A 13,823-nucleotide genomic window follows, 5' to 3' on the forward strand; every position below is an offset into this window, starting at 1 on the left:
AGGTCCATCCCATATCCTTGATCCAATGATCTTTCTCCTCAGGAAGTCCTGGGAACTGACACTTGGCAGGAAAGTATCTGCATTCTTCCAAGTGGATGTTTCCAGGGCTTTGTGAGAAGAAGAACTGGTCCAGCATCAGTTGATTTAAAATTTTAAATAATTGTTAAATAAAATAATCAGAATAATTTATTAATAAAATGTATTTCCTTTCTACCAGTCTAAGATCAAGTAGCAAAACAAATCAGTGACCTTCAAACAGGAGTACTTGACTGGCAGCAGGTTGTGGTCCGCCAAAGCGGCCGATGGCCAGTCTCTCCACAGGCAGCCAAAGATCTTCTTGACTGAGGCCTTAGTCAATGGCCACACGGATTTTCTCCAGAGAATGTCCTCTTACCTCCCTGTAACTGTGGTAGATTGCATCAGCATCAAGGCCTCCCACTGTGACTTCAGGAATGTAGTCGGGAACCGCCAGAGGACTCAATATTTTTGCTTTGTCATTAACGCTGAAAGGAAAAGAAAGCTCGTTACGGTGACTGACCCAAAGAAATCACGAAGCAGCTAGGAGAAACAGACATACTATGAAGCTAGCCAAGTATGAATTGTGGACTTCCTCATTCTTATCACAGCTCAGCAAAGTATCTCGAGGTCAGACTTTGGGTTGGCGGATAGAGAAAACAGTCTCTTCCTCTAACTAAAGGGATGGAGCGCATCTCCATGACTTCTCCACCATCCCACAGAAAGGAAGCAACAACCCACCTGGGCAGTTTTTGCAGTTTTATAACTTGGAAGATTTTTGCAGTTTTTGCAGTTTTATAACCTGGAAGATTTTGCAGTTTTATAACTTGCACAAAGGCAGAAAGAAATAATAACACGAGTTAAATGAGGCAATTATCTCTGATGATAAAACGAAGCCTGCACTGCGTAGAAGCAGACCAATTGCTGAGGACTAGGTGCTGGGGACAAATGATGGCTGGCTTTGCTGGATATAACTTGAAAAAGCATAAGAGAAACCGTTGCTGCTGTGAGCCAGCATGGCGATTCTTAACAGAAAGCACGGGAGGACCCGGCCTGCCCCTTTCCTGCACAGAGGCCTCCTGGCGTCTCCATCGGTGCTGTAGGATTTGCACGGGAAAGGAAGTTTCTCACTTCCCTGCTGGGAAAGAAATGGCAGAGTGGATCTGCCCCCCCCATCCAGAGCCCCAAAGGAGACAAGCACTGCAGGGCCACCGAATCACCCAGCGCTTTCCACAAAGGGGGGCAGGCAGGCTTCCTCTATTCCGATTGTGCCTCTTCAAGCTTTACAGTAAATCCCGACACATTTTTTTCTATCACATATCACATAGCTTCTAGCATTTATAAACCGATCCACATATGTACTGTCAACCCTGGAAATTGTTTTAATCATTCTGACAGCCATAATTTCCAAATTTTGTGCTGAGGTTAGAGAGGTGTAGATACTGTATGTAAAATGAAATATGTAAATAGTTTTCGAAGCCCAGAGTAAGATGCTCATGGAAATCCTTGAGCCTCTTCTAGGATTTGCCTCCTACCTCAGCTTCACCTTTGGTACAAAATCCCTCTGGAGTCAAAGCTCTGGATTACACCAGTCAGACTAAACACCACAAATGCTTCTTGGGAAGAAGGCCACTTTCTTACGGGCTGCTTCCTGTCTTAAATTCCAAAAATCAGCATGTCTCTCAATCGTGAGTGCTGAACTTACCAACACCTCAGGTAATGCAAGGTAAGATCATCTTGTACAAGCCAAGGTCCTTTATCAAATTTCAGCATTTCAATGTCTTCAATAATCTGTAAATTAAAAGATGGGAATCAATTCCTATAACCCTACAAACTGAAATCTTTTAATTGGTGAGGGAAGAGTTGACCCCAATTCCTTCATGGTACAAAGTTCCCACCTGTCCAACTTTCTCAACATAAAAAGTGGAAAAATTCTGCTTCTGTCTTTTGCAAGTTTAATCTGATCTCAAAGAAAAAAAAATATACTCTACTGTTGCTTCTCACATTGTTAAATGGTTGCACCACTTTTTACCTTCACAACATTCCATCTTTTATTTGTTTAAATGCTAGTTCCTTCAACTTTTTTTTTAAAAAAAATCCCTGCTTTTGCTTAGCATAACTGTACTTCTTTCGGCCTGTTTTAGTCTGATTTCTTTGTGACTTAAAACCAGCAAATGATGTCTAGTATATTACTAAAAAGCCTTCTACACAAGTGTTGGCCCCTACCACTTACTCTCTCCATGCTGTCAAGTTCACTGGCTGTATATTGTAAGATCTCCGAGGTCTCACTAGAAAGAAAAGAGTAGCAATAAGCCGTTTGATTTAGAAAATACAAGAACACTAAATCTAAAACGAGTGAGAGATCATTATTGCTCCTGGAACTATGCATCTCAGGATGGAAGAAGACATGGAATATTTGGCAGAGAACAATTACAATGTTATTTTTATTTATTCGAATTTTATCCTGTGTTTATTACCTTATTCAAGACAGTGAACATAACTTTTTTTTATTTATTATCTCATTTATATCCCACCCTTCTCCGAAGACTCAGGACGGCTTACAATCTAAGAAGCACAAATCAATGTGCTTAGCAGTAGCCTTCATTCTATGTACATGCCTGCTTATTAGGGCTTTTGCCCCCCCCCAAGCGGCATTATTACAAAGTCAGCTTATTGCCCCCAACAATCTGGGTCCTCATTTTACCTACCTCGGAAGGATGGAAGGCTGAGTCAACCTTGAGCCTGGTGGGATGCGAACCTGCACTAATTGCAGGCAGCTGGTGTTACTTAAGGAGGCATTAGCCCACTGCTCCACCAAGGCTCCTACTCCTTCCTCCTCCTATTTTCCCCATAACAACAACCCTGTGAGGTGGGTTGAGACAGAGAGAGAGAGAAAGGAGAGTGACATGGTGGACTTGCCATCCTTGGGCATGGAGTTGAGAGCAATTTGAGAGTTCATGCCTGCCTGACCCAGGGTTACTGTGGCTCTGACAGCTAGACCTGACTTTTGTCTTGGGACAGTGGCAACATCATCTGGAATTGCGAGTAGGAAGAGAGCTTTTAGTCTACAATAGATGACTAAAACACTTTCTCTGCTCTTAACGCTTTTTTAACGTGAGACTTATTGATCATATTTTTATCATCTGAGCCCATAAAAACGAGTCTCTGACCAAGTTCCATCATGAGTTGAACAATTTCCATTCTACCATCAACCTCAGCTTTGATCTATCTACAGGGCAAGTCTAGTTCCTTAATTTCCCTGTAAAACTGCATAAAGGATACGTTAACATGTTATACAAGACACCTATAGAGCACCTCTCTCCCATCAGGCCTGCAGAGAGGGCATGCTGCAGGTCCCATTTGCCAGGGACAGCTATCCCAGGTGTTTGGCAGGTATCCCAGGTGTTGGACTTTCTCTGCCACAGTACCTGCCTTATGGAGCATACCACCACCCCCGACATTAGGTTAGCTCCATCCCCCCTTGAGGTTCCGAATGTTATGCTGTGGCAGCATCTCTTCCTCCAATCTCCCAGGTCATTCGCACATACTGTTACCCCAGATCAGTTCCCAGGGAGGATCTGCTCAAAGACAGGCCACAAAAGCAGCCCACCCCCGAGGGGTCACCTTTAGCACAAGCTGTTCAGATGCAATGACTAATCAAACAAGTGGTAAGGAAGTAGGGGGACTCAGAAACCACACAGGTTGTGTAGAAAGTAAACACAGAGACAGTCATAAAGGACTCAAATGTCTATAACAATGCACAGAATATGAGGAATAAATAGGTGAATTAGACATTCAAATAAATGAGGGCAGATACGATATTGTTGCCATTAAGGAAACTTGGTGGGATGAAACCCATTAATGGAAGATGCAGCTAGAGGGATTTAAATTGTTTAAAAGTAACAGACGGAATAAAAGAGGAGGTGGAGTCGCACTATATACAAGAAATAACTACATCTCTACAGAAATAGAGCACAGCAATGATGAAAACTGTCTTGAATGCATTTGGGTCAATATAAAAAGGGGGGGAAATGACATTGCCACAGGTGTATACTATAGGCCACCGAACCAAACAGAGGAAATAGATGCCTTTTTGCTAGTCATTTAACTAAGGGCATTCTCAGTGGGTGCGCCAGCCCTCTGGAACAGCTTACCAACCGAAATCCGGATGGCCCCCGACCTCCGTACCTTCCGACGCGACTTAAAAACCTTCCTGTTCCAGCAGTCCGGCCTGGCATGATAGCTTTAATTGGGGTCCCAGTTTGTTTTTACTATTGTTTTTTATTGTTTTTTACTGTTCAATTGTATACCTTCCTTCCTCTGTACACCGCCCCGAGTCCCTCGGGAGAAGGGCGGTCTATAAAAACAAATAAATAAATAAATAAATAATGTATGTAGGAAGCACATCACAATAGTAATGGGGGACTTTAACTACCCTGACATCAACTGGGAGACAAACGCTGCACCAAGTGGAAGATCAAACAGGTTCCTGACAAACCTAGCAGACAACCTTGTCTCCCAAAAAGTAGAGAAGGGAACTAGGGGATCAGCCACATTGGACCTAATTCTCCCTAAAAGGGATGAAATGATAGAAGGGGTTGAAGTTACAGGAAATTTGGGGGATGGGGGGGAGTGATCATCCAATATTGGAATTCAACATGATGGAAGCATAAGCAATAGAACAAAGTCAAACTAGAGTCTTGGACTTTTAAGAGAGCTAATTTCAATAAACTTAGGGAGTGCTTTCGAAGGATTCCATGGATGAGAATCGTCAAGGGCAGGGGTCGGCAACCTGAAAAAGGAAAAGAGCCACTGGGAACCGGTTCCATCACACATAAAAAAAAGTGGGAGCCGCGTGTGTGCGTCCATGCATGCGCATGCGCAAAAAACGTTTTGCGCATGCGCAAAACGGTTTTTTCTTGTGCATGCGCGGACGCGCGCAGTTGCCATTTCTTTTTATGTGTGATGGAATCGGTTCCCGGTTGCGCGACGGCCCGTCTGCAAAGCTGCCGCTTTCGGCAGCCTGCAAACGTGCCGCGGCAGCTTTCTCAAAGAGCGGCGCCGCTGCCCATTCCGAGAGGTGCGCGCGCACCTCTCCGAACGACCGTAGGTGTGCGCGCACCTCCCCAAACCTTTGGAGAGGTATGCGCGTACCTCCGCGCGAACGGGCAGCGGCGCCGCTTCTTGGGAAAGCTGCCACGTCCCGTCTGCAAAGCTGCCGAAGCGGCAGCTTTCCCAAAAAGCGGCGCCACTACCCATTCCGAGAGGTGCGCACGCACCTCTCCGAACGACCGTAGGTGTGCGCGCACCTCCCCAAACCTTTGGAGAGGTGCGCACGTACCTCCGCACGAACGGGCAGTGGCGCCGCTTCTTGGGAAAGCTGCCGCGGCCCGTCTGCAAAGCTGCCACTTTCGGCAGCTTGCAAACGTGCCGCGGCAGCTTTCTCAAAGAGTGGCGCCGCTGCCCATTCGCGCGGAGGTGCGCGCGCACCTCTCCAAAGGTTTGGGGAGGTGCGCGCGCACCTCCGCCCGTTCGGAGAGGTGCGCGCGCACCTCTCCAAATGGGTGGTGCCACTCTCCATTTGGACCACTGCCCGTTCGAAGAGGTGCGCGCGCACCGGGCGGCTGGGAGCCGCAGGAGACGGCTCAAAGAGCCACATGCGGCTCCGGAGCCGCGGGTTGCCAACCCGTGGTCAAGGGGAAAACACCTCAGGCAGCTTGGGAAATTTTGAAAAGTGATATTATAAAAGCCCAGTCTAGCACAATACCAATGAAGGAGAAAAATAACAGCTCTCAAAAGAAACCAGCATGGCGACATAAAGAACTCTCTGATAATTTGAAAGACAAAAAGGACAAGTATAAAAAGTGGAAAGAGGGGCACATAACTAAGGCAGAATATCAGCAAATAGTCCAAGCCTGCAAAGATGGAGTGAGGAAAGCTAAGGCTCGAACTAAGGCTTACGACAAAAGAAGCTTCTTTCAACATGTAAAAAACAAGAAAAAAGTCAAGGAAATGATAGGTCCATTAGTGGAAGAAAGTGGCAAGAAGGTGAAAAGCAATAGGGAGAAAGCAGAACTACTTAACTCGCTTTTTGCATCCGTCTTTACACAAAGGGAAAAAACAGTCCATGCTATCAAAAACAGTACCATAAAAAACAGATTAGGAACACAAGTTAACACAGGCAAGAAAATAGTAAGTGAGCACCTGTCCAACCAAGATGAGTTCAGATAACCAGGACCAGATGGATTACACCCCCAAGATTCTGAAGGAACTCGCAGACGTGATCTCAGAACCACTGAACTATATCTTTCAAAGATCCTGGAGCACTGGAGAACTAGCAAAGGACTGGAAAAGAGTTAATGTAGTTCCCATCTTCAAAAAAGGGGAAAAAATAGATCCAGAAAACTACAGACCTATCAGCCTAACCTCAATACCTGGGAAGATTCCGGAAAAGACAAGCAATGGATCTGTGATTAACTAGAGGCAACAAAGTCATAACCGAAAGCCAACATGGGTTTGTCAAAAACAGATCAAATAAATCTTATTGACAAAGTGACAAAATTAGTGGACCAGAGGAATGCTGTGGAATGTTTCAGTAAGGCATTTGATCAAGCAGACTTATCATCCTACTTGATAAAATAGAAAATGTGGGTTAGACAGAATTACCAGCAGATAGATTTGTAACTGGACTCAACGTGTAGTCCTAGGCTACATTAACAAAGGGATAAAATCAAGATCACGTGAAGTGTTATTACCACTTTATAATGCCTTGGTAAGGCCACACTTGGAATACTGCATCCAGTTTTGGTCACCACGATGTAAAAAAGACGTTGAGACTCTAGAAAGAGTGCAGAGAAGAGCAACAAAGATGATCAGGGGACTGGAGGCTAAAATATATTAAGAATGACTGTTGGAATTGGGTGTGTCTAGTTTAATGAAAAGAAGGTAGGGGTGACACAAGAGCAGTGTTCCAATATTTCAAGGGTGGCCCAAAGAAGAGGGGGTCAAGCTATTCTCCAAAGCACCAATCAGACAGATAAAAAGAATATTCTAGAATTTGGAATCTTGGATTTGGCTGAGCAGGTGCCATGGAGGTATTATCTGGAATCAGTTTGAACCTGTTGGTCCTGATGAAATGAATCAAATACATATTGAAAAAAAAATTCAATTTATTTTTGGCATTAGTTGCCGTTCTGGGCCTTAGCTTTTCTGATTCCCTCCTTGCAGATTCAGGCTATTTGCTGGTATTCTGTTTAGTTATGTGCTCCTCTTTCCATTTTTTATATTTGACCTTTTTGTCCCTCAATTTGACAGAGAGCTCTTTGGTTAACCATGCTGATCTCATTTGATGTCTTTTGTTTATCTTTCTTTGTGGCATTTAGATTCAATGAACTTAAGTGATCAAGATCAGGTAAACTGCTTTTTCCAATAATCTGCTTGTCAATGGTTAATTTAGAATTTGCAGAACGGATATCAAAGAACCCCAAAGGAGATGCCAGGACTGAGTCAAGAAACAGCTTCCTCAAAACTTCCACGCCTCTTAACAAGTAGCAACTCACTTTGAGGAAATGTATCAATCTAGTGTCCCTGAATATACTCAAAGTGCCGCCAAGGGGCCTTTATTCAAGGAGCCCCGGACAGTCTGAGAGGCGAGAAAAGGAAAGTCAGGGAGTTTGACTCAGGACAGGCCTATCGGTCCTTCACCCCCCACTCCCCTGCCCGATGACCATGTACTCTGGGGCAAGATAATTCACCAGAAGGAAATTTATGTTTGTCTACACAGAGTGAAGAGGAAAAGAACGAAAAAGGGGACACAAGCGTACAAGGTGGAATTCACACTGACAGGAATGTGACAGGGCAGCTATTTGCATCCCAGAGAAAAGGCAGAAGAGAAGGCCGAACTGGAAAGCAGAGTTAACATGTCATCACTTGGGAGTCATTGCATTGCCACAAGAGACCCAAGTCCAGCCCTCATGAATTCCACTGACCTTTATCTAGCACCAATTTAGCTTTAACCGTTAGTTGACTAGATTCTTGTGTACAGGCAGCGATAATAAATGCTGTGCTTTGAACTCAGTGAATGCTTCTAGTTATTTGTGCCTGACAGAAAAGATGCTCAGGAAGAGATACCCCCTTTATCTCTTTTACTTTGAGAGGTGAAAAAGAAACTATTCAAGAATGGGACAGTTGCTTCCCAAACATTTTCCTAAGGAAACTGTTGAGGGTCAAAAGAAACTTTATGTATTATTTTGGGTGCCTCTGGGTTGAAAGAATTTGCTTGCCCAGGGGACACCCAATTGCCAAAGTAATGCAATCTTCAGGGAGGCTCCTTTCATGTCCTCCTCCCCCCTCCCCATAACTCTGGACCGCACACTTACCTTTAAGAACCACTGTTTTAATACCAAACAGAAAATATTTGCTAGGAACGACATTCTGAGAAAGATAGCAGGCATTAGATGGGGTACCCAACCACACCCATCAAGAACTCCTGCATTAGCTCTATGCTACCGTTAGAGAATACACCAGCTCTGTTTGGTACATGCAAAATAGGTGGACATGGCCCTAAACAAAGCAGTGAGACCAACCCTCATACAAAAGGTGCACTATCTAGCTGTTTCCTCCTTCAAAGTTCTGCTGGGAAAGCGCTGCAAAGAAAATGTGGGTTAAAGTGACCTCTGCAGAAACACACCTATTATACGGCCAACAACCTGCAAGGTTAAGACTGAAATCAAGGAAGAGCTTCTTCAAAACTTCCACTCCTTCTAACAAGTAGTTGCCACAAAACGCCCTGGAATTATGGAAGGTGAGTCAGAAGCCATTAGGCAACTGGCCACAACCACACAACCGCCTTCCGCCCAGACAACAACAACCTTGGCCTGTATGGAAACTGCTAAATAGACTGTGTGGGGTAGGAAGATCAAAGGACAATCTAAGAAAATGGGGCTTCTCTACAGAAGATACTCTGTGTGAATGTGCAGAAGAACAATCCGTCTCACACATTTTACAGTGCACACAATGTCCTTCAAATGTACGGAGGAAGACCTCATGCAAGCAAGAGAAAGTGTTGCCGATGTGGCCTGAGACTGGGCGAATGTCATCTATCTTTAATTCTATTTATTTTATATACTTTTTATATGTGCTCTACCTCTATGATCTATTTTATACTTATTTTATTTTACCTGTTCAGTGTTGAATGTTATATGTCTATAATTTGAAGGTGCTCTGGCACAAATAAAGAAAGAAATCCTAAAGGGTTAATGAAGAGATAGAAGGATCCAAGAAAGTTCAGATCGTCACTGTTTGGCCCTGGGGAGACTGGAGCACAGATAACAAAGAGATCAGTCTACCACCTGCTTGAAGACCAAATGTAATAATCAGACCTCAGCATGAATTTATCTAAAACAAATCTTGCCAGAATCACTTGGTAGTCTTTTGTCAGAATGCTATACACCCCCCCCCACACACACACTTCATTAGAAGTAACTGAGTGGTACACAACAAATATAAAGCAATACAAGTAAAACAACAGTCATTATTATAATCTGATTAAAAAACTCAAGTGTATTCCACAAAATTCTGACCATTTAAAACAAGCATGTCCCACATTCCACTTACCTCATCTGTGGCAGGAAAGATTTCTTATAGACATCTTCAATGCTTTGAAGATATGCTGTTGATACGTTTTTTTCGTAGGGCTAAAAACAAAATGCAATTCATGAGAATAATTCTGTTACCTGACTTGATCAGATTATATTTGTACGACTTTACGCTTTAGCCCTTGAATTTAAAACATTTATGGAAAAACCAAGCATCTTTGAGCAAACCTCTTTCCTCCCCACCCCTTCCCTCCATGTACCCACCTCCTCAATCCTGGTGGATTCTAGGAGGTTCATCACCAGCTGACCACTCCCTTCAGGTGAGATCAGCTGGATCTGAAAGGGATCTATTTACTACATGGAGGGAGCTTCTTCCTCAGAGAAAGTAGGAATCAATCCACTCAGAGCTGCTGGATTAAAAAAAAGGAGCAATAGATATTGGAAGACTTAGCCTATATTTAAAGTTAATTTGTCCCTGCCAAATAGCTTCAACTTCAGCTTTAAGCAACAGAGAAACAGCCAAAGCCCCAATACAACAAATTGTTCTGGTCACAAATTGAGACGCAAATGCAACTTTACCTCGCCTATCTTGTCAATCCTTTTCTTAACTTCTGAGACAGGAACATCAATATAAAGGACCAGGTGAGGAGGCAAAACCTCACAAATACTAAGATGCTTCATCCTATAGTAGTGTTTCACACCTACAAAAAAAGCAGCATACATATGCAAATGATTTATTCACCTAACCATGCAATGTCTTTCAAGGAAAGCAAGCAGAAGCATTAGGCTTCCTTACTTAGAATAACAGGGTTGGAAGGGACCTTCAAGGTCTTCTAAGTCCAACTCCCTACTCGAGCAGGAGATCCTATACCATGGGTGTCAAACTCGATCACCTCACTTTACGTATCATGACATATCATGACAGTTTTTGCCTTTGCGGTGCCGGGGGTGTGTGGCCTGCACATGACACGTTCGGCCCACAGGCTGCTAGGTTGACACCTGTGTCCTATACCATTCCAGATAAATAGTTGCCCAATCTCTTCTTAAAAACCTTCAGTGATGGAGCAGCCACAACTTCTGGAAGCAATCAGTTCTACTGATTAATTGTTCTCACGGTCAGGACATGTCTCCTTACATCCAGGCTGGATCTCCTGTTACTTCTTGTCTGGCCCCCATGTTTCCCTCATTCTTCCTTCCATGTAGAAGTAATACCATTGAGGACTACATGTTGAGTGCAGTTGGTCAGCCAACTGCGGATCCATCTGGTGGTGATGCTGTCTATCCCACATTGTTCTATCTTACCAACAAATAGGCTGTCTGCTTTGTCAAATGCCTAGTGAAGTCTAAGTAAGTTATGTCCACAGCATTATCCTTATCCACTAATTTACTCACTTTGTCAAAAAAGCAATAAGCTTTGACTTCTGGTTTTGACATCGCAATAAGATGGATGCACGGAAGCAGGGCTCTGCCTCCCACGCCCAATTTCTTCCTGCTGGGCCCCCAAAAAGGGCCTGAAGTTGCCCTGGAGAGGTGACAAAGCAAGAGGGGACCCTTCTAGATTGTGGGGAGATGGCAGCCGACCTGCTTGTTTATTTATTTATTTTATTTTAATCCCATTTATATCCCGCCCTTCTCCGAAGACTCAGGGCGGCTTACACTCTAAGCACAAATCAATGTGCTTAGCAAGCCCTCAGAACCGACAGGAGAAAGACTGGCCACACCTATGCAGCCAGTCTCAGGTATGAATTAAATCATATCCCTGTTGAATATACAGTAGAGGTGACAAATAGATTTAAGGAATTAGATCTGATAGACAGAGTGCCTGAAGAACTATGGACAGAGGTTCGCGACATTGTACAAGAGGTAGCAACCAAAACCATCCCAAAGAAAAAGAAATGCAAGAAAGCAAAATGGCTGTCTGAGGAAGCTTTGCAAATAGCTGAGGAAAGGAGGGAAGCGAAAGGCAAGGGAGAAAAACATAGATACGCCCAATTGAATGCAGAATTCCAGAGAATAGCTAGAAGAGATAAGAATGCCTTCTTAAATGAACAGTGCAAAGAAATAGAAGAAAACAATAGAATTGGGAGGACCAGAGATCTTTTCAAGAAAATTGGAGAGATGAAGGGAACGTTTAATGCAAAAATGGGCATGATAAAGGACCAAAATGGCAGGGACCTAACAGAGGCAGAAGAGATTAAGAAGAGGTGGCAAAATTACACAGAAGAACTATACAAGAATGAGCTTAACGTCCCTGATAATCACAATGAGGTGGTCACTGACCTCGAGCCAGACATCCTAGAATGTGAAGTGAAGTGGGCCTTAGAAAAGCTGAGCAACAACAAAGCTAGTGGAGGTGACAGTATTCCAGCTGAGCTATTCAAAATCTTAAAAGACAGTGCAGTAAAAGTGCTACACTCAATTTGCCAGCAAATTTGGAAAACTCAACAGTGGCCACAGGATTGGAAAAGATCAGTTTACATTCCAATTCCAAAGAAAGGCAGTGCCAAAAAATGTTCAAACTATCGCACCATTGCACTCATTTCTCATGCTAGTAAAGTCATGCTTAAAATCCTACAAGCTAGACTTCAGCAGTATGTGGATCGAGAACTACCAGAAGTACAGGCAGGATTTCAAAGAGGCAGAGGAACTAGAGATCAAATTGCCAACATACGCTGGATCATGGAGAAAGCTAGGGAGTTCCAGAAAAACATCTACTTCTGCTTCATTGACTATGCTAAAGCCTTTGATTGTGTGGATCATAACAAACTGTGGCAAGTTCTTAAAGAGATGGGAGTACCAGACCATCTTATTTGTCTCTTGAGAAACCTATATGCGGGTCAAGAAGCAACAGTGAGAACTGGACACGGAACCACTGATTGGTTCAAAATTGGGAAAGGAGTCCGGCAAGGCTGTATACTGTCGCCCTGCCTATTTAACTTATATGCAGAGCACATCATGAGAAAGGCAGGGCTAGATGAATCAAAAGTTGGAATTAAGATTGCCGGAAGAAATATCAACAACCTAAGATACGCAGATGATACCACTCTAATGGCAGAAAGTGAAGAAGAACTAAAGAGCCTCTTGTTGCGGGTGAAGAAGGAGAGTGCAAAACTTGGGTTGAAACTTAACATTAAGAAAACCAAGATCATGGCAACTGGCCCTCTCAATTCCTGGCAAATAGATGGGGAAGAAATGGAAGTAGTGACATATTTTATTTTCCTGGGCTCCAAGATCACTGCAGATGGGGATTGTAGCCAAGAAATTAAAAGACGCTTGCTCCTGGGGAGGAAAGCCATGGCAAATCTAGACAGCACACTAAAAAGCAGAGACATCACCCTGTCAACAAAAGTGCGTATAGTCAAGGCTATGGTCTTCCCAGTTGCAATGTATGGCAGTAAAAGTTGGACCATAAGAAAGGCTGAGCGCCAAAAAATTGAGGCCTTTGAACTATGGTGCTGGAGAAGACTCCTGCGAGTCCCTTGGACTGCAAGGTGATCAAACCGGTCAGTCCTAGAGGAGATCAATCCTTACTGCTCTTTAGAAGGCCAGATCCTGAAGCTAAAACTCAAATACTTTGGCCACCTAATGAGAAGGAAGGACTCACTGGAGAAGAGCCTAATGCTGGGAAAGATCGAGGGCAATAGAAGAAGGGGACGACAGAGAATGAGGTGGCTGGATGGAGTCACTGAAGCAGTAGGCGTGAGCTTAAATGGACTCCAGAAGATGGTAGAGGACAGGAAGGCCTGGAGGAATGTTGTCCATAGGGTCGCGATGGGTCGGACACGACTTCGCAGCTAACAACAACATGCAGCCAGTCAGAAGCTGCTGACCTCGAGAGAAAAAAACGGCATCTAACAAGCATAAGGAACATATTTGAATCTGGGTGAGATTATTTTCCTTCCTCTATGATTTAAAAACTTGTTCTTGGGAAAAAGGAAACTCCCAAAACTAAAGCGAGGGGGGAGGTTTCCTTTTTTTACCCCTTCTCCCAGAATAAAAGTGGTGGTTTAAGCTTTCTTGGGGGAAAATAGAGAAGACTATAAAATTAACTTGGACACAGCACAGAGAAAAAAGTTTGGGGAGTTATAATATTTTACAAATTTTTTTAACTTCCTTGGTATCGGAGTAAGCTTTAAGAAAAAAAATCCTGGCTGTAAAGTTACAAAACAAACACCTAGTGACATCTAGTGGTGAAAAAAGAACTACACTAAA

General features: G+C 43.6%; 1 protein-coding gene across 1 annotated transcript in view; it reads right to left on the reverse strand.

The window, feature by feature from the left end:
* NDUFA10 (NADH:ubiquinone oxidoreductase subunit A10) overlaps positions 1 to 13,823 on the reverse strand; it is a 37,607-nt gene that overhangs the window by 1,435 nt on the left and 22,349 nt on the right. Inside the window, exons 5-9 of the mRNA XM_081334074.1 lie at positions 10,191 to 10,312; positions 9,631 to 9,710; positions 2,249 to 2,303; positions 1,721 to 1,806; positions 395 to 503 (exon numbers count right to left, since the gene is read on the reverse strand). Of these exons, the coding sequence (XP_081190200.1) occupies positions 395 to 503; positions 1,721 to 1,806; positions 2,249 to 2,303; positions 9,631 to 9,710; positions 10,191 to 10,312 (452 nt within the window). The remainder of the gene's footprint in view (positions 1 to 394; positions 504 to 1,720; positions 1,807 to 2,248; positions 2,304 to 9,630; positions 9,711 to 10,190; positions 10,313 to 13,823) is intronic.

Source organism: Vipera berus (assembly GCF_964194415.1).
Source record: "Vipera berus genome assembly, chromosome: 8".
Taxonomy (NCBI): Eukaryota; Metazoa; Chordata; class Lepidosauria; order Squamata; family Viperidae; genus Vipera; species Vipera berus.